This window comes from Cyprinus carpio, chromosome A19, assembly GCF_018340385.1.
Source record: "Cyprinus carpio isolate SPL01 chromosome A19, ASM1834038v1, whole genome shotgun sequence".
NCBI classification, from domain to species: Eukaryota; Metazoa; Chordata; class Actinopteri; order Cypriniformes; family Cyprinidae; genus Cyprinus; species Cyprinus carpio.
The window spans coordinates 23,317,774-23,336,781 of NC_056590.1; the positions used below are offsets into that span (position 1 = coordinate 23,317,774).

Genomic DNA, 19,008 nt, shown 5'->3' on the forward strand with positions numbered 1-19,008 from the left:
CACGGTCAGGCTCTGACAGAGTCGCGGTGGGCGTGTCTAACGCATTCGTTCAGAACAGACGAGCAGTACTGCAACCAACGTATACGCAAACCAACAAACACGGACTCTATTTTTGTTGTCATTTAGTTAACAAACGTTGCATTTTGCTGCGCGTCTCATAAACTGAAGGGTAAGTCTTTCTCAATTTTCTGTTAACGCGTTGCATTTGCTAATTTCTAAGCAAATATTGTTGAATAACGCAGGTGGATGGACATGCCGCTCGTGTTGTCATGGTGTTTGTTGCGCCAGATTAACGGTTTATGTTTTCACGCGATTAAATGTGTCAGCTCGGTCAACACACATTTCTGTCGTTTTAGAGATTTAGAACCCTTGTTGTGCCTTATTCTGCTACGATTGATTATTATATGTTACAACAGATATGTTGGTTATATTGACGACATGCGCATGCGACATGCGCAGTTATACCAGCGACAGATTAACACAGATTTATTGTTAGGTTAACCTACTCCAGTTTTGATTGAACTAATAAAACGGTTTACCTGTGTGTAGATTTTATTTTACATTTCTGAATGGGTTTCCTGTCATAAATTTGCTGCTTATTTTTTTTAAAACGTAGTTAACACCAGTGTCCCACGTGATTAATTAAAACGGTTTCTTGTTTTAACCTCTTGAGTTTGTGTTAAATCTTAAGTAACTGGAGACCCTATCTACAAAACCTTTGTTATGGGTACTAGTTAGTGTTAGTAGTTCAGTTTGAATGGAGTGGTGGATCGCATAATTTGTGGAAAGCCATTTAACTTTTCTAACCAACTAGTGTCTATTTTTTAGTTTTATGATACGTATTTTTAGTTACTATTAGGTAATCCAATAATGACAAATACAGGTCAGTTTCAGCATTCATTAAATACTAGTACTCATTATTTAGATACTATTACATACTTATTTAGGAATGTTAATAGTAACATCGCGAAATGATGCTGAGACTAGTATCCAATTAATAAATACTATTGAAGCTTGAGGTACTGATAGCTATGGGTAAAAATACTAGAACCTATTGAATAAAACTGGTCTGGGTGGGGGGCTGGGGACACAAAAATAGATACTATTTGTTGTAAAGCAGTGGTTTTCAAACTGGTCCTGTAAGCACCCTTAGCACCTCACATTTTGTATGTCTCCCTATCTCTGACACACCCATTTCAGGTCTTGCAGCCTCTACTGATGAGCTGATGAGTTGAATCAGGTGTGATAAATAAGGGAGACACAGAAAATGTGCAGTGCTGGGGGTGCTTGCAGGACCGGTTTGAAAACCACTGTTGTAAAGGAATAATTGCTTAAACAGCTTGCCATACACAGTCTGTCATGGTTTCGTTTTGCCAAGCAAAAGGAAAGGTGCAGTGATATTCAAATCCACGTTTGGCAACATGCAGACTAAACAAACAACCGGAAAAAAACCCATCACGTGTCTGATGTGCAAGACTTTGATAACCAGAGCCTCTTCCTTTCAGCGTGACGTTGCATTTTATTGACATTGATCATGTGTTTATGCTTGGAGCATTTTATGCATTAAGCCCAGTGAGCTTTATCATAGGGAATCCTTGTAATATTTAATTTGTTTTATTTTCTCTAAAATGTATGTTCTCTCTTCTCACTATTTGCCAAGTCACCCCCTACTTCCTTTCAACATTCAGGCCTACTCATCCCTTTCTACCCCTCTCAGCAAATTATACAGGTTGATACCCACATCCAATTCCCTAGCCTTGCTTAAATCATGATAATTTGTTTCTTGACATTGGTACATTTTGCATTGTTTTTCTGTTAAGGCCTGCAAATTTTATACAGCTTATCAAACAATAGGTGTTGGCGATCTGTCCTTTTGTCTTTAGTTGAAGAGTAGGTGGCTGTTTTCTGTTGGGTACAGTGTTTAAGGCCTGGTGCTTTTCAGCTGACTAAATGCTAAAGTTTGTCATTCAGTTGATGGACAATTGCAAATGTCTGCTCAGCCGCTCTTCAAAGTCTTCAAACTTATCTGATCTAGCTCAGTTCATGTGCATTGGTTAGCTGCCATAAAATGCTCATGCATGCATTCAAATGCACCCTGTAACCAATGCAAACAGAGTCATGTATAATAAAGTTGCTGTTTATGCAACCATGAACTACATTAGAAATATGAATGAATTTGACATAGACCCATAGATTACAGAATGGTCTAAAGATCCATGGAAATAATTGAGAGACACATCTGCTCCGGAACTTTGTGAGGCTTTTAGGGAAAACAGAAATTATCTTTTTTTTTTTAGCTGGTGATTTAAAACTTTTAGTTCAGACGCAATTTATCAGAACATCATGAAGTATACACTACTTTTCTCTTATGCTCAGCTAGGGTTGCATTTATTTAATCATAAATACAATTAAACAGTAATATTATGCATTGTTAAAATTTAAAATAACTTTCTATCTGAATATATTTTTAAATGGCAAAGCTGATTATAATATGCTGATTTAGTTCTCAAGAAAAATGTCTTATTATTACCAATGTTGAAAACATGTGCTGCTTAATATTTTTGTGCAAATGTTTTTTTAATTGTTTTGTTTTTGTTCAAAAGTTCAAAATAACAGCATTTATTAATTTGAAATATATTTCTCTGTAACAATGTAAAAGTATTTACTGTCACTTTTGATCATGCCCCCTTTGCTGAATACAATTAATTTCTTTAAAAAAAAATCTTACTGCCCCTAAGCTTTTGAACAGTATAGTGTATGTTGAGTTTTGTATTTTTAAGAGCCACACTGTGTGCTTTAGAAGGGTTTGTACTAATTTTATTCTTCACTCATATTCTAACGATCAATAATTTTAGTTTTTGCCCAATCTGCATTGCTTATATTTGTCATTGTTTCTCAAAATGGCCAGATTTGTTATTTTGAGTGCTGTGGCTCCCAAACACACTTTATCACAGTTTTTATATGTAAGAAGGAAGAAATTTGCAAGTATGCAAAGAGTGTATGCAAGTATGGAAAGTATGCAGTATGCAAAAAGATTTAGGTTTAGGTCTGTAACCTTGTTCACTAATGCTTAGTGATTTGTGCAAACTGTGAAGTGTTTGGCTCACTGAAGCACTATTCCTTCCATAAAATTCCCTCTGTGAACCACTTCAGCAGTAGCCAAGTAAAGTGCCTGTTTCGTTTATCCACCACATGTCACCTTAGAGGATTTTTCTCCTTTTGTAACCTTTCCTAGAATGAATTGAATCACCATAGGACAACAGTCCTCAGAGACCTCTCTAGCTGTTGCGCTTTTACATCTGATTTTTCCTGCACATGTTGACATCCACATCCATTCCATTACTGTTACAAGTTTGGCAACGTTTGAAAATTAATTTTCATTTGTTTGGTTTCTTCAAATTTTGATCTTTTAATAAATTTCACTTTTTTTTTACGTTAGTTAGTTAGTGTGTAATGTTGCTGTTTGAGCATAAACAATTTTACGAAGCTGAAAGTTCAATGCAAACAGAGATGTCTTTTAAAATTCTGGCAGTTTAAAGCCAAACGGCTGGTAGGGACTACAACAAATTACTTCCCTGGTTTGTGACATCACAAACCCTGATAAACCCCGCCCTCGGGAAAAGGCAGCAAAGGGGGCGAGCCGAGGCCATGCTGTGCTGTTTCAGAGAAGAGGAAGAGAAAACTAGAGGTGCACATAAAAATCTATTCATATATTATGAATCGTGATTCTTTCTTCTAAGGATTCTAATGGATTCAAAATCAATGCTCTAAAGCAGCTGTTCTTAATACTGTTCCACATGTCCCCCTGCTCTGCATCTCTCTCTCTCACATATTCAGCTCAGCTCCAGCAATGAACTGTTACAATTATACACTTATTTTCACATAGCTATGAGAAGCGTTAAACATGGATGCGCGTAAAGTTGCCGTACTGTATTAAAGCTTTAATCATGATAAAAACGTATATTAAAAGCTAACATAAGCAGTAGCATTTACAAATAACAGTGTATCTAAAAGTATGAAACAACAAACAAAAAACATAGGCCTACCATTAAAAGCTGTGCTTGGACAGGTTCTGCACGATCCTCTTCAATAATATCTTACTGCTTCTCAATTGGGCTCAAACTGATAAGCGATATTAAAGCCGCCATTGTTTGCAATACAATCGGAGCACATGCCGCTGAGGTGAGGGCCAGGACGTTTAGACGTTTAGTCTTAAATGTTCTTGAATCTATGAAGTGTTTTGACATTTGATTCACAAGGGCATAAGTGACCTGAGTTTGTTTACTTCTTAAAGCCAAACGCAAAAGACATGAGTTGTTATTGATTAAAGACTCTCCATCTAATCTAATGAGTCATAGATTTGAAGTTCTGCTTGGAAGTAATTTGGTTCTCACAGAACAGTCCAATTTTATTTTTCATTTCCAGTAACTCCCTAGGCCAGTCATAAACATGAACCTGTGGAACCCTTCCTGCTGAGCTAAAATAAAGTACGCTGGAATCTAGGGCTGGGCAAAAGTTTTTTTTTTTTTTTTTTTTTTTTTTCTTTTTTCCCTTTCTTTCTGGTAGCCTACTAGTTCGGAGGTCTCTTTTGGCCCATTTTTAACTAAATAAAAATAACTTCTTTATTTATTTAGAAGCAGGGTAATTTAAATTTGATTTTGTATTGTAATTTTTATAATATTTATTTTATTAATCAAAATATAACACAATATTCAGTGTTGGGCTGCTGAAACTTTGAACGAGTATACTTTATAGTTTTGTTGCAAATGAATTAAGAAGTTCTAGTGCTATATCTCAGCTTAATTAAACAATTATATTTTATACAGTTTAAAACAATCTGTAAAAATATTGGACTGAAATGTGCGCTGAAGCAATTTGCATCTTTTAATTATACCTGTCATGTTTGTGGTTTTTCATCATTATAGGCCTACCGTCTGTTTAAATAAATATTCAGAAATATTCAGAAATGCATGCAGTGCTACTTTTTGTCTTTTTTCTGTTTAACTTTTGTTTAACTGCAGATCAAAATAGAATAGGCCTATACCCTAAATAAGGATCAATTATATTGGAACGCATGTCCAAAATAATCGCATACACAGATGCACGTTGCCATTACAGTAGTCGGCACTGAACATCAGGCAAATAAAATATAAACGGAGGTTACAAAAGTGATTCAGTCAACATCAGTGAGGGATTTTCGTTTTTGTTCTTTGATTAACATTATAATGACTGGCGACGGTGGCTACAGTCAATGCACGGATCCAATTCACCCTTGTTTTCTTTCTTAACTCTTTACGTTCACTTAAGACAGGGGTGCCCAACCCTGCTCCTGGCGATTGACTGTCCTGCAATGTTTAGCTTCAACCCTAATCAAACACACACCTGCCTTTAATTTTTAAGTGAGCCTGAAGACCTTAATTAGTTGCTTCAGGTGTGTTTGATTAGGGTTGGAGCTGAACTTTGTAGGACAGTCGATCGCCAGGAGCAGGGTTGGTCACCCCTGACTTAAGACATAACCAATTGTATTTATGGGATATTTTTATATAATTCTGTGTGTATTTGTCCATTCAAATATGTAAGAATGCGAGAAAGAGAGCTCAGTCCAGTGTTCGCGTAAATAAGAGCATGCGCTTTTGTGCATGCGCTTTTTGTGTGTGTGTGCGTGTGTGTGCTCAGCGGGAAAACAGCACACGAGTGCAGAAGTGAGCTCTATTTCGTCGTCTTGCAGTTGCAGAAATGTCCATATAGAAATCGAGAAGAAGAATTGAAATGTAATTTGATTGCACCTTACACGTCTGATCTGATTTCCGAAATTGCTTTTCAATTCCAACCCTCCTACTAAATTATTTCATTATTGCATTCAAAAAGACCCGTATGGTGACTATGGTGCTATGTAAAATATTTTTTGCAGCTTAATAGGTTTATCATTTGTCTTTTTTTTTCTGATAATCATCTGTTACCTGACAGTTGACATCGACATCGCGATACTTATGAGACATTGTCGATATACGATAATATCGTCATATCGCCCAGCTTTACTGGAATCAGGCAGGGTTGCAAGTCTAAAAACAGCCTCAAACTTGACTAATTCATGAAATGTGCAGTGATCTAGTAGCAACCAGTGGAAAACAGGCCAGAGGCCACTGAATATAACCTGGTCTTAAATGCTGGGCAGACTGCTGAGCTGACATCAAGTCACGTGGGATTTGGCTTCCACATGGGGCGATGTCGCATAACTGCTGTTATTCATGAAATCCCTTAAAGGGGCCAGAGATTTTTCATAATGACGTTTATTTTAACTTCGTATAATATGCGTTAGAGAGTCATTGTTATGCTGACTACCTTACCTTGTTTTTTTCCTCTTTATTTTACAGTTGATTGCAATTTTTAAAAATGACAGTGTTTAGCTATTAATAAATTATTATAAATTGATTGCAGGAAGTAGTAGTTTTTATTTTTTATTTATTTTTTGTAGTAGTAGTACTTGTTGTTGTTTAGTTGGCCATTTTAATTTCCCCTATTTTTACATTTAAGTGGACCTCTCTGTCATTTAACACTCACTTAAAAAAAAATAAAAAAAAAAATCCATAGTCACACTTTGACATGTTTACATGAAGGGGTTTCCCCATCAGCTCATGTATTCAGATGCACCCATTGCATTTACTTCAACATCAGTGTCCATAGCAACCCCTCTCTCTCAGCTGCACAACCTGGGTTACCAGGAAGCTTATTTGAGCACCAGCAGTCATATGTGCTCTGCTGAAAGTGATTCAGAGCTTTGTGAGTTGATAATGTATGGTTGGATTGCCAGCAGGTTTTTGAGGTGTTGTCTGTTCTCAGTATTCAGTCGAAATTCTCACTGAATCAAGCCCCTTTTGCCTTCTGGTGGCCCCTTTTGTGTGAAATGCACCATTATTCAGTGGACTGCATGAACTGAAACTGAGTAAACTGGATTGTTCACTTGCGGTTGGTCCAGTTAGAGTTGGTTTGATCAGATCATCACAAGCAGAGATGTTTTTTCCTGGAGTGGATTCATAGCAAGCAATTTCCCCTTTCAGCTCACTGTTGCTTTGTTTATTTTTTAAGATGTATAACTCCTGCACAAACTACTTTAAAATTTAATTAGTAAAATTTGAAAATGGGCAAGAAACGAAAAATTTACCCTATACATTTTCTAAATGCATGTTATGATCTTATTGTGAATTATTCTTTAATACATGTGTTTGTTTGTTTTTACCTCAGTTTTTAATCAAAATTCAGCCAACAGACTTTTCTCTGGGACAGGCTTGCTGGAGTCCTCCAATCATTGAGTCAGCTTAAAACCGACACTTTTTTTATGAATCTGTATGTTACAGTATAAAAAAAAAAAGAGCGGTTGCTACTTCCATTTCATGATGACTTTAATGTAGCTATCACTTTACAAAAGCAGCTGCACTGCATATTGAAACTAGTCATATAACATCTTTTTATTTGAATTATTTTTATTAGTATTTTTTATATCAAAATGATATCAGATTGTTTAATTTATTTAAAATCTGATCAATTTAAAAGTTATTTCATCCACTGAAAGACACGTACAGGTATTACACAAATAGAGTATCAGGCTGTTAGCTTAGCAACATGCTAACATTATAGTCTATTGCAGTGCTTCCCAAACCTGTCCTGGAGGACCCCCTGCCCTGCACCTTTTGTATGTCTCCCTTATCTAACACACCTGATTCCACTCATCAGCTTGTTAGTAGAATTGGGTGTGTCTGATTAGAGAGACATACAAAATGTGTAGGGCAGGGGGTCCTCCAGGACAGGTTTAGGAAGCACTGCTCTATTGAAATCAACTATTTCAGTACTACTGAGCTACTGCGTTCCAAATTGGTTAATTTTGCATTTCCATAATGTTTAGGATGCTGCTTTAGTTTTGTAGTGTAACTAGTTAGTTAATTAGTTAAACTGAACTGATGTAATTATTTACTTTATTACTATTACAGTACTTTACTATTCTGTAAATTTTAACCTTTCTGTTTTCTATCAGGATTCCAGTGAGATAAGGAGACATGTCCCAGGACAAGCCAAACTATCCTATAATGGGGGAGAATAACCCCCTTCACAACAGCGTCTATGGGCCACCCAAAACTGATGCCTTTGGAATGCCTCCACCCAACTATAGCCAGGGTCCAGGGGCACCTCCGTTTGCAGCACCAGGACCCTACGACCAGCCTCCAGCACCAGGGTTCGGCCCTACTCCGTACCCACAGATGCCGTTCCCACAGGGGCCCTATGTTCAGGGGCCGTACCCTCAGAGTCCATACCAGCAGGGGCCCAGCCAGCCTGCCTTTGGTGTAGATCCTAATGGTAAGTACCTTTAGGAAATTTACAGGAGAGGAAACACTCATGGTTTTTTTTTTGTTTTTTTTTTTGGTCTTCTTGAAATTTCCACTATAAGATTTTACTTCCTAGTTCTTTAAAATATATTGTACACAGGTTGAGTAATTTAGTTTTCTAATGACACATAAGCCTCAGTGTTACTCTCTTAGGAGTAGTGAGTGGTGTCCCTGCTGAGTTCAAGTGTTGCCAGGTTAAATAAACGTGTTTATTCAGTGTGTACTCTGTCCTCCTGAGGGTTATTCAAGGTAAAGTGCTTTACCGGAGAGTTTCAACAAAAGATTACTAGCTCTGTTAGGACTGAAAATGTATAATTTGTTCCATTCTTACCTTATCCCTAGTGCCTGCTGTAACAATTAAGGATGTCTTTTCAAGTGTATTATTACGACGTCTAGCTGCTGCTGTTGGTTTAGATACTATAAAATGTGCTTTCCTTTCCAAACCTATAAAACTGTTTAAATATGTCCCGTAGTTCAGTTTTCCGTTTCTGTGGGTGTTTTATTGAATGATCATACTGGACAGATTTAAAATTAGAATGTTGTTGTTTTTTTTTGAAAGCTTCTATGGAGAGCCCTGGATACCACGGTGGAGAAGGACCCCCCTCTTACTATGGCAATGATGAGTTTGGGAACTCTGGCTGGGAAGATAAGAGTATCCGACGGGCCTTCATTAGAAAGGTAAGCAGTAAGAATTTTTATTTTTGGATATTTATTTTTATTGAATTGATTTGAAATGAATTTGTAAAAAGAGTCTCGTGATCCAGGTAAAATGAGCAAGAATGGAACCTTCCAGGGTCTTATTTCCAGGGTTCTCAGAAGCAGAACTTGTCATATAATTTTTTTTTCCATTCCCATTTGCTTAAATAGCAAAAGAAAAATAAATATTGTGCTGTATTCAAAAAAATAGGAAAAACCCTTACAGCAATTAACTACTTTTTTTTTTTTTTTTTAATTGAATGCGAAGGTAATATAACAATAAATGTTATAATGGATTAAATTTCTTAAAAATGAAAATTAAAAATCGTTGGTGTATTTAAAGTGTTAATAACTGTGGAAATGCGTGTGATGGACTTCATCTGTGGTTCTAATGTGAAATAGGTTATTGTATTGTGGGTATCAATACATTCTTAATAATAGTTGCACTGTCCTCAGTGTTTAAAAGTCAAAGTAATGTTTATTGTTATTTTTTGGTCAACAAAAGTATGAACTTATGGTTGACTGATATGTGTTTTTAAAAAGCCAATGTTGATACTGAAACTAGCACACAGAAAACTACTATTTAATAGCAAATTACGATATAACAAAAAAACAAAATATCAAAAAATAAACAAAAAAAAATAAATAAAAGAAAATAAAATCTCTTAAATGCATGTTACATTTGTTGCATTTTATTACAGACTGTACAGTATGCACACAGTTTAATGTTATATATGTGTATTAAACACAGTTACTGGAATGAATGGAGAAATGTAACAAATGGTCTTATTAAATGTGTTTGTAACTATTGTATGTAGCAGTACAGTGTGTCAAAGAAAAACTCTGTTCCGTGACTCTGTTCTCAGGTGTTTTTGGTCTTGACCGTGCAGCTGTTGATCACCTTCTCTTTTGTTGCCGTTTTCACCTTTGTAACTGACGTCAAAGTGTTTGTACGGAGGAATCAGTGGACGTACTACGTGTCCTACGCTATCTTCTTTGTTTCACTGATCGTTCTCAGCTGCTGTGGAGAGTTTCGCCGCAAACACCCATGGAACCTGGTGGCACTGGTACAACTGCCTATACTTACACATTATTTAGTGTTTTCGTTCTACACTGTGCAAGAAAACATATGCAGTAATGTTTTATATGGTTTGTGAACTTGAAAAATTAGTTGTTTGCATTGTTTAATGTTTTAGTATATAGTTAACTCTAAGTTTATATTTTAATTTAGGTTTGTTTACTCTGTACTGATTGACCCCTTCCTGTATTTCTCTCTCAGTCCATCCTGACCCTGAGTCTGTCCTATATGGTTGGAATGATTGCCAGCTTCTATGATACAGATGCAGTTATCATGGCAGTGGGCATCACTGTGGTGGTCTGCTTCACAGTTGTGCTTTTCTCACTGCAGGTTTGTTTGCTCACTGTAGCAGTCTCATAGTTTTTAATCTTTTATTTTATTTTATACACACTTTATGCTACCGAGTCATGTGTCTTCCATGCATCTTTTAAACACCACTGATTGTCATTATCCTTCTCTTTTTCAAAAACAGAGCAAATATGACTTCACTTCCTGCTATGGTGTTCTTTTTGTCTGTCTGATTGTCCTGCTCCTGGCCTCTATCCTCTGCATCTTCATCCAAAATAAAATTCTCCACATTGTCTACGCCTCGCTCGGGGCCCTGCTGTTCACTTGTGTAAGTACTACCATCAATACTTTAACTTATTAGCGTTCCACTGTACTGCCCACGGTACACAGTGTTTTTGAGGGTTAACTTTGTGACATACAACAACTCAAAAAAAAAAAAAAAAAAAAAAAAAAAAAAAAAAAAAGGCTAAACGTCATATCTTTGGAAAGCTGAGATTCTTCATTTCAGCAAGGCTTCATGTTGTGATATATATATATATATATTCTGTTACTCAGTGCCAGTAAGACAGTGATTTATGTTTAGGAACAAAAAAAAAAAAAAATATAATATATATATATATATATATCTATTATACTCAGTGCCAGTAAGATAATGATTTATATATAGGAAAAAAAAAAAAAACAATAAAACTACAAATAATGTTTAAAAAAAAACATGAAAAAAACATAACAATAAAAAAACAAAACAAAAAAACCAATAAAATACTCCAAATGGTTCAAGAACAGCATGCAATTTACTTTGGGTATTCCTTTTTTTAGGCATTTTATGCTAAATTTACAGTATTGCTAAGGGGTTAATATTCTTTTAAAAATTGTTTTTCACAGAAATGTATACTACTTTATTACTAAGACTGTTAAATTCATCAGACATTCTGTTCTTCACACTGTTCTCTATTTGCATTAATGAGAACTTTTAAAACATTTGGCATTCTGGCTGTCAATTTATTAAAAAAAGAAGTGTAAAGTTGTTGTACATCTGAGCTTCTGTCTCTGGTTAGATTTTCTTCTTTCATCTCTTCAGCTATTTCAGCTCATTCAATTCAGAAACAAAAAATCTCTTAGACTTAAGAAAAGCCATTATATTGTTAAAATTTCAGCAAGATAATGAAACGGGTTTTTCAAGTGCCAAAATAGAACACTGTTGTGATTGGTAACACTGCTTGCTCAGAGTTTTAAAAAAAAAATGGATCAATAGCATGCTGCTTTGGTGAAAATATCTTTCAAAAGTGGAAACCTAAACTTTGCTATTATAGTTTGATTGTGTGCTATCAAAGTCATCAACCTTTGTCAAAACAGTAAAGATTGTCTTTTTTGTGAGGTACATGTGAAACGTTTTACCATCTGTCTTAAACTGGGTCACCAAACTTGGGCCCTTTTGAAATTTCCAGTTTTCCACTCTGACTGGCTGTATAAAATCATATGCCTTTTGGAGCAGTGAGATTAAGCATTTGGAAATGAAATTGGACCAGGAAATTACAGTTGAGTTCCTGAAGAAAGCTATCAGGAAATTATGATGTGCAGTACCATTCAAAAGTTTGGATTGGTAAGGTTTTTTTTTTTTTTGATTTTTTTTTTTTTTTTTTATGTTTTTGAAGGAAGTCTCTTATGCTCACCAAGGCTTCATTTATTTGGTCAAAAAAAATTCTATCTATCTATCTATCTATCTATCTATCTATCTATATATAGTAAAGACTGTAATATTGTGAAATATTATTTAAATTTAAAATAACCTTTTTCTAATTTTATAAATTCTAAAATGTAATTTAATCCTGTGATGGCAAAGCTGAATTTACTGTAACTTTTGATAAATTTGATGTGTAATTAAAAAAAAAAACTTAGTGACTGCAAACTTTTGAATGGTAGTGTAGCTATCACAGTCAAGCAGGACACAAACCAAGTGAAACTGATGTAGGATTTGCTGATGATTTAAGAGCATATGATTTTGTAGTTTCGGAATAAAACATGAATGGTGCTGCTAGGCATTGTTCTAGGTTATTTCTACTCTAGGTGGTTGCTTACAAGCCTAAAGTGTTAAAAGAGCCCCTCGCCAAGTCTATAATATTCTAGTCCCTAAATATTATGTGAGTCACTCCTTCAGTGTAAATCTATGAGATTTTTTAAAATCACCCACAAGGTGAAAATTGTGTTAATAGCACACATTTCTTCAAAAATTAGGAAAAAGTAAAAGATTAATATAATTTTAAATCTTTGAAACAGTTTAGCATGCTTTATTTCCCCAAGCACAACATGAATGCGACACTCAGTTCTTGTTTGTTCTTTCACAGTTCCTGGCTGTGGACACCCAGCTTCTCCTGGGCAACAAGAAAATGTCCATTAGCCCAGAGGAATACGTCTATGCAGCTCTTAACCTTTACACCGACATCATCAACATCTTCCTTTACATCCTGGCCATCGTGGGTCGTACCAAAGAATGAATGCGTTCCCTTGCTGTGAGAAGAGGAAATGCAGTCCACTTTAAATGGAATGATTTACCAACTCACATCTCATCACCTTTCCTCATATTCTTAATTTGTCTTTCATAGTCCCTGTATGTCAACATGTATGTACAGGCTGATCAGGCCATAAGCTACTTTTCTGGCCAATTGCAAACTCAACTGGCAATGTATTTAGAAATTTATTTCAGAACCTGTTTAAATGTCGTTCCTCTACATTGCTCGCTCTTGTCCTCCTTGTTAAAACAGCTTCTGTGGTTCTGGAGATGTGTACCCTGATATGACTCAACAGTTGCATCCAAACGGCATGGCAGAAATTCACTCGACTAACCTTTTGCACATGGCCTGGTTGACAGTGAGGGAGCAAGAAAGAGCAAATATCAATGAGCGGAGATTTGTATGGCAGAGTAATGAACATTACTGATACTAATGTGCTCCAATAGTCAACATAAAGTCTCTGCATGATAGTCTAGCACAGTGAAGAATGTCAGACAGACATAGATACTTCTCCAAACATTTGCATATATTCAGTAGCTGTAAATAGTCAGATAAAGCGCACACCCCTCTAGTTCTAGGCATGAATATCTGGCTGTGCTGCTCACTAGTTTGTGCGTTTCTACTGTATAACATTAATGCTTTGCAAAATAATACCACCAATATATACACACTCCAAGATGAAAAACATTTGTTCAGTTGACTGTATTATTTATAGTATAACTGAGAAGTAAAATAAAGCCTGTATGTAGTTTTTTGTTCTGTTTTTTTTTTTTTTGAGAAGAAGGTGAGGTTGTCCTGATTATTAAATCGTTCCAAAGGTCAGTATTTGAGGCTCAAACACTACATTACATGACTCTTCCTCTTTCATACTGACTACTTTACATATTGGTTTTTTTTTTATTAAATAGATAATTTTGTTGTTTTGATTGTGTATGTGTGCGCGAATGAGGGAAAGAGATGCATTCCCTTATTTTAACGAATGTGAATGGAAAATTGAATTATTTGATGCTTTTGGAAATATTGCTAGTTGCATGTTACCTTGCAAAAATGTTCCATGTGCCTGAAAATAACAGGATATTTCTAGGATAATCCTTGCATCTGATGTTTTTGTGTTTATTTATAAGTTATTTATTAAAATGCCAGAGGACGTAATGGACAGTGCTGGGTAATTGACAAATTGTCATGAACATGGTGATATGGTTTATTTGAAATTTAAGAGTGATACATTAAATCTAAAAAAAAAAAAAAAAAAAAAAAACCTTAACATTGAAAGGCTTTTATTGGAGCATTTTAGGGCTAATTGCAATATAAAAAGACAGATTTCTGTTTACTAAAATTGTATACTAAAGAATATTCACCCCACATGGTTTCAGATGTGAATGTAGAATGGTTTCAAAGATAATTAGCTAACTTACAGCATTCACTGAAACGTCATGTACCCAGCTGTAATCTTGCATGTGGAGCTCTTGAACATGGAACTGGCTGTGAAAGTCATGGCTTTTGACTTGAGTGGCATAACCTTTTTTTGTTGGTTTATTTTAATGAAATATTTGTCTATTCCTAACTTCTGCATAAGTAAAGCTATAGTGGATTGAGGTGTGTAGAGTGTGTTTGGGCTTTGTAAATCTCTTTGCACTGTGCATTTGCATTAAAGTGAGGATAAATTATATTTCTCTGCAGCCTGTTTGCTTTTCAATACAAAAATAAAATGAGGAAAACACGGCTTGAGATTGTCATTGTACTTTTAGTGACTGGAGTGGATTGCAAATCATATATAAAATGTTGCATGATGTGAATTGTTGAAAATGGTTATGAGACCAATTTTAAATGAATCAGTATTTTGGAAGGAATCATTGAATCACTCAAACACAGTTGCTTTTTTTGTTCCATGTCTAGTTATGGATGTCTAGTTATAGTGGAAGAAACATGAAAAGACCAGAGTGGCAGGTGATGTATTGGAAATATCCACATCATAGACAAAATGATAAACTTAATTGCAACTTATCTATAAATTTACCTTGTACTCAAATCAAGTGTAAAGTTTTAATGTTGAGATCTGAGATGAATCATTTAATTCCTGTAGCTTTTCTAGTTAAAAATAGAATTCAAAATGGTTGAAAATCACTTCATATTAAACACGTTTTCATATTAAACATTCAAACATTTTTTATGTTTTAACAGAAAACTTTCCATGCATCTTTCAGTATTTAGTTTGCACAGTTTTTTTTATTTGTACACAATTGTCGAGTAGGTTAAAGGTGAGGGACTGATCTTCATTCAGTGGAGCAGTAATGGTGGTTGTGCTTGTTGATCAACAAGTGCTTCAGTTTTGGATCGTTCCTGTAGCGTTCAAGCAGCAACTCTTTTTGTCTTCGCTCCTTCTCCTTCCGTATTTTCTTCTCCTCCTTTTTCTTGACCTTTTCTTCTGCCCAGGTGAACAGGACAAGTGGCACTTTTCTTTTGCTCTTTGGCTCTTTCACATTGTGCTGAGTCTCATTCTTGGGACCTTCAGGAGAGGTTACACAGAACAGCTTCATCATGTGCTCATCCATCTGCTTCTTTTTCTGAGAGGCGACATCCAAATGGCCTTCTATGGCCTTGGAGTCTCCCATTTCACCAGGGTTATCTTTCTCTTCCTCACATCCCTGGACCTCCACCACTTCACTCGCCCATACTTCCTCCAGCACCTCGCTGTCACTCTCCAACCAAGCAACCATTTGTCGTGGTTTCACTTCAGCCTCCAGCGGTCGGGGGCGTTCAGACTTGAGTAAGTCACAAGCCCGGATGGTCTTCCCTGTGTGCTCCACATACTCATTCTCCTCGTCCTCTATGTCAATGAGCATGAGTTGAAGAGACAGGGAAGAAGTGGACGGCTGAGGCTTCACCAGGCTGGAAGGACACACTTGAGTAGGAGAACAATGCAGATCAACAACATCTGGTGAAGGAGTGGGGCTCGGAGGAACCACCAGTCGCTTGGGAGGATGCACTTGGGAGTGTCGGAGAAAAAAGAGTTCATCGGGTGCTGGACTGAGACGTGGAGGAACAGCCAATGGTTTGGGAGGATCCACTTGAAGAGGAGAACATGGCAGGGACTCTTCCTCAAGTGTGGAAGCTGGCTTTTGAGGACGCATGGGCGGTTTGGCAACTGGCGGCAGGGGCTTGAAGCGAGCAGCTGGTAGAGTGAGGTGTTCAGAAACACTTTGACGCATCGGAAGTTCTCCCTCTCTTGGCTTCAAGAAGGAAGATCTCACTGGAGGACTGATTATAGTTTGCTGAGGTTTGACCTCCACAAGAAATGGAGTTGGCTCAGTGGTCTTTCGTTCCCTCAGTTTTCTTATCTTCTTTTTCTTTTCTCCAGCCTCTCTATGCTCACTTCCTCCCTCCATCAACTTTTCTAGACTCTCCATCTCTCTGAATTTGGCAGACTCTCTTTTTGCCTGCTGCACATATCCACTCTCTTTTATCTGATCAAGTTTCTCTCTTTCTTTTTCAGCCTTGTCTTTATGACTTCCTCCCTCATTCATCTCTCTCTCCTTCTTCACCTTTCTCTTCTCCTGTCTTTCCTCCTCTTTCTCTCCATACTGTAAAAAACGATTTTTTTAAGGTTGTAAACATTGTAATATTATTGCAATACAGACAATACTATTTCAGTCTTTCTATTTCACAATTTCACATTTAACTCAATGGGTTACTTAGTTTCTTCGTAATTAATTATGAAATGTAATTTTTTTCATTGTAAGCTGGTACCTTGCGACATCTTTTTCTGCACTTCCTGTCATTAGCAGTGAAGTCGAAGGCCTTACTCTCACCCGCCTTCGTCAACGGTGCCTCTGGAAGTTTCTCTAGTGCCGCCCATTCTTGCGCTGCACACTGCTGTGCCTTCAGAGATGTCTCCTTTTTGCGCAAGAAGTGAGCAAAATGCTCAAAAAGTTGTCTAAATACACTGCTGAACAGTGCCATTGTGGAAACTGAATGCTGCAAGTGAACTCAGTATTTGTCGTCAATATCTGCAGAAAGTCACGAAAGTATCTTTTGATCTTTTCACTCCTAACACACCAACAGAAGACAAGGGTCAGAGCAGCAGCTTAGAGCTGCCAGAACGGAATCTCCATTATGATGTCACAACAGTGTGCTGAACCCTGAGAACTCGGAACTATGTGAGCAGCTAACATACACAAACACATTCACACTAGTGGCACCAAGTTTCCCAAACAAAAACCAATCAAATTAAAAATTAAAAGAAACAATTACAATGCAGAACAATGGTACAGACCAGACTGGACAGAAATTAAACATCACTTTTAAAGAAACAATGTAGAACAATGGTACAGACCAGACTGGACAGAAATTGAACATTTCAATAGACAATCTAACACATTTTACTCTGCATTAAACTTACAAATTAATAGAAACATTCCCGTTATTATACTTTTTATTGACAATTTTATTTAGCTTTATTAAAAATATATCTGTCCACAATAAGTTATCTTGTGCCTTTTCTATATCATGAAAGACATCTTTTTTTTAATGCAATTTTACAAATGATTTTGATATATCGTAAACATAAAAGAGCAGAAGTAATATTGAAATAATTGTAATATATCTAAAATTATAATGATATTTTATTTTATCTTTATTTATTTATTTGTTATTATTAAAATTTTTGTTTAGTGGATGTTACAGTTAGACTGGTCTTGGTTGGTTTTAGAGGGGCACTAGCTAGACCAACTGGACTGAAGAGCTTAAACTACAGTGACTGTTTTAATATATATATATTAAACACTACCATTCAATATATATAAACTATACCATACATATATCTCTATATATATATATATATATATATATATATTAAACACTACCATTCAAAAGTCTGGAGTCTGTGAGAATTTGTCTTGTTTCTGAAAGACGTCTCTTATGTTCACCAAGGCTTAATTTATGTAATCAAAAATACAGTACAAACAGAAATATTGTGAAATATTACAATTTAAAATAAGTGTTTTCCATTTAAATAAATGTTAAATTGTAATGTAGGTGTATTCCTGTGATAGCAAAGCTGAATTTTCATCAGCCAAAACTGCTGACGTTTATTTATAAAAATGTTTATTACTATCCATGTCGAAAAATATTTCTTCATATTATTGATATTTCTTCATATTATTGATTATTGTTTTTATGTTATGCTGTCCTGGCGTCTTCATCTGTTCCTTAGTGCCTGATCCCCTTTGTTTTCCCCCAAACCAAAACTACATATCCCATCGAAGACTATTAAACTCACATTTCTATTTTATTATTAGTGAATGACTGCAGTTTGAAACAGAGCTACACTGTATGCCTCAACTCGCTGTCTGTGTGGTCATGGATACGATTTGTAACAGCCTCATTCTTGCGCGTCGAGACTGCGCATGCTCAAATTAGGGACCGTCTGTAAAGTTACATACGACATTGTTTCAAACTTCAATAGCATTTGAAGGGACTGACATAGGCTACGTTCACACTGCAGTTCAATAGCAGTTGAAGGGCCCCTATGCGACCTAACTTAGTCACAAATTCTTTTCAAATGTAAAGTGTTCAGGCACCTCCGTCTGAAAATAAACTGTCAAATCAAAATATATACACATAAAATACCAAATGAACACAAACACAAAAAACATTTTCACAACCCAATGCACTAAAAAAAAAAATATCAATATTTACACATAAGGCTCCGTTGGGAAAGCTTTTATTTGAGGAGAATGACTTATAGATCAGTCGTTTAAGCCCGCCTGCTGGGTCACTTCTGGGTCATTTCACGTTCACACAGGAGATCACAAAAGTGGTAGTGAAAATACACCTGCAAAAAAATATTTACACATTCAATTGTGACAGTTTGTTGATTTTGTGACTAAGTCATTCCCTTCAAATGCTATTGAAGTTAGAAAAAATCCTAAAGGTGTGCATTATAGATGACACCTACATGAAGACTTTCAGTTGATTGTGTGACTAAGTCATTCTCTTCAAATGCTATTGAAGTTAGAAACGTGTATACCAACGTCGAATGTAACTTGAGAGACGGTCC

At 36.0% G+C, this 19,008-nt stretch overlaps 2 protein-coding genes across 3 annotated transcripts; one reads left to right on the plus strand and one right to left on the minus strand.

Annotated features, from left to right (window-relative positions):
- The first annotated feature begins 6 nt into the window (after window positions 1-6).
- On the plus strand, window positions 7-14,673 carry LOC109070530 (protein lifeguard 1-like). 2 transcript variants are annotated; one of them, XM_042777110.1, is made up of 7 exons: window positions 7-169; window positions 8,030-8,349; window positions 8,938-9,056; window positions 9,941-10,141; window positions 10,354-10,482; window positions 10,625-10,768; window positions 12,786-14,673. In XM_042777110.1, the coding sequence occupies exons 2-7, from the start codon at window positions 8,052-8,054 to the stop codon at window positions 12,933-12,935; spliced, it is 1,041 nt and encodes a 346-aa protein (XP_042633044.1). In that variant the 5' UTR covers window positions 7-169; window positions 8,030-8,051; the 3' UTR covers window positions 12,936-14,673. The 2 variants fall into 2 exon arrangements, with proteins under 2 accessions (XP_042633044.1, XP_042633045.1); XM_042777111.1 differs by lacking the exon at window positions 7-169 and adding an exon at window positions 7,772-7,872.
- A 497-nt stretch (window positions 14,674-15,170) lies between these two features.
- On the minus strand, window positions 15,171-17,129 carry LOC109058164 (calponin homology domain-containing protein DDB_G0272472-like). Its single transcript, XM_019075388.2, has 2 exons — window positions 16,698-17,129; window positions 15,171-16,531 (listed from the first exon to the last, which is right to left on the minus strand). The coding sequence occupies exons 1-2, from the start codon at window positions 16,908-16,910 to the stop codon at window positions 15,224-15,226; spliced, it is 1,521 nt and encodes a 506-aa protein (XP_018930933.2). The 5' UTR covers window positions 16,911-17,129; the 3' UTR covers window positions 15,171-15,223.
- Between the last annotated feature and the right edge of the window lie 1,879 nt (window positions 17,130-19,008).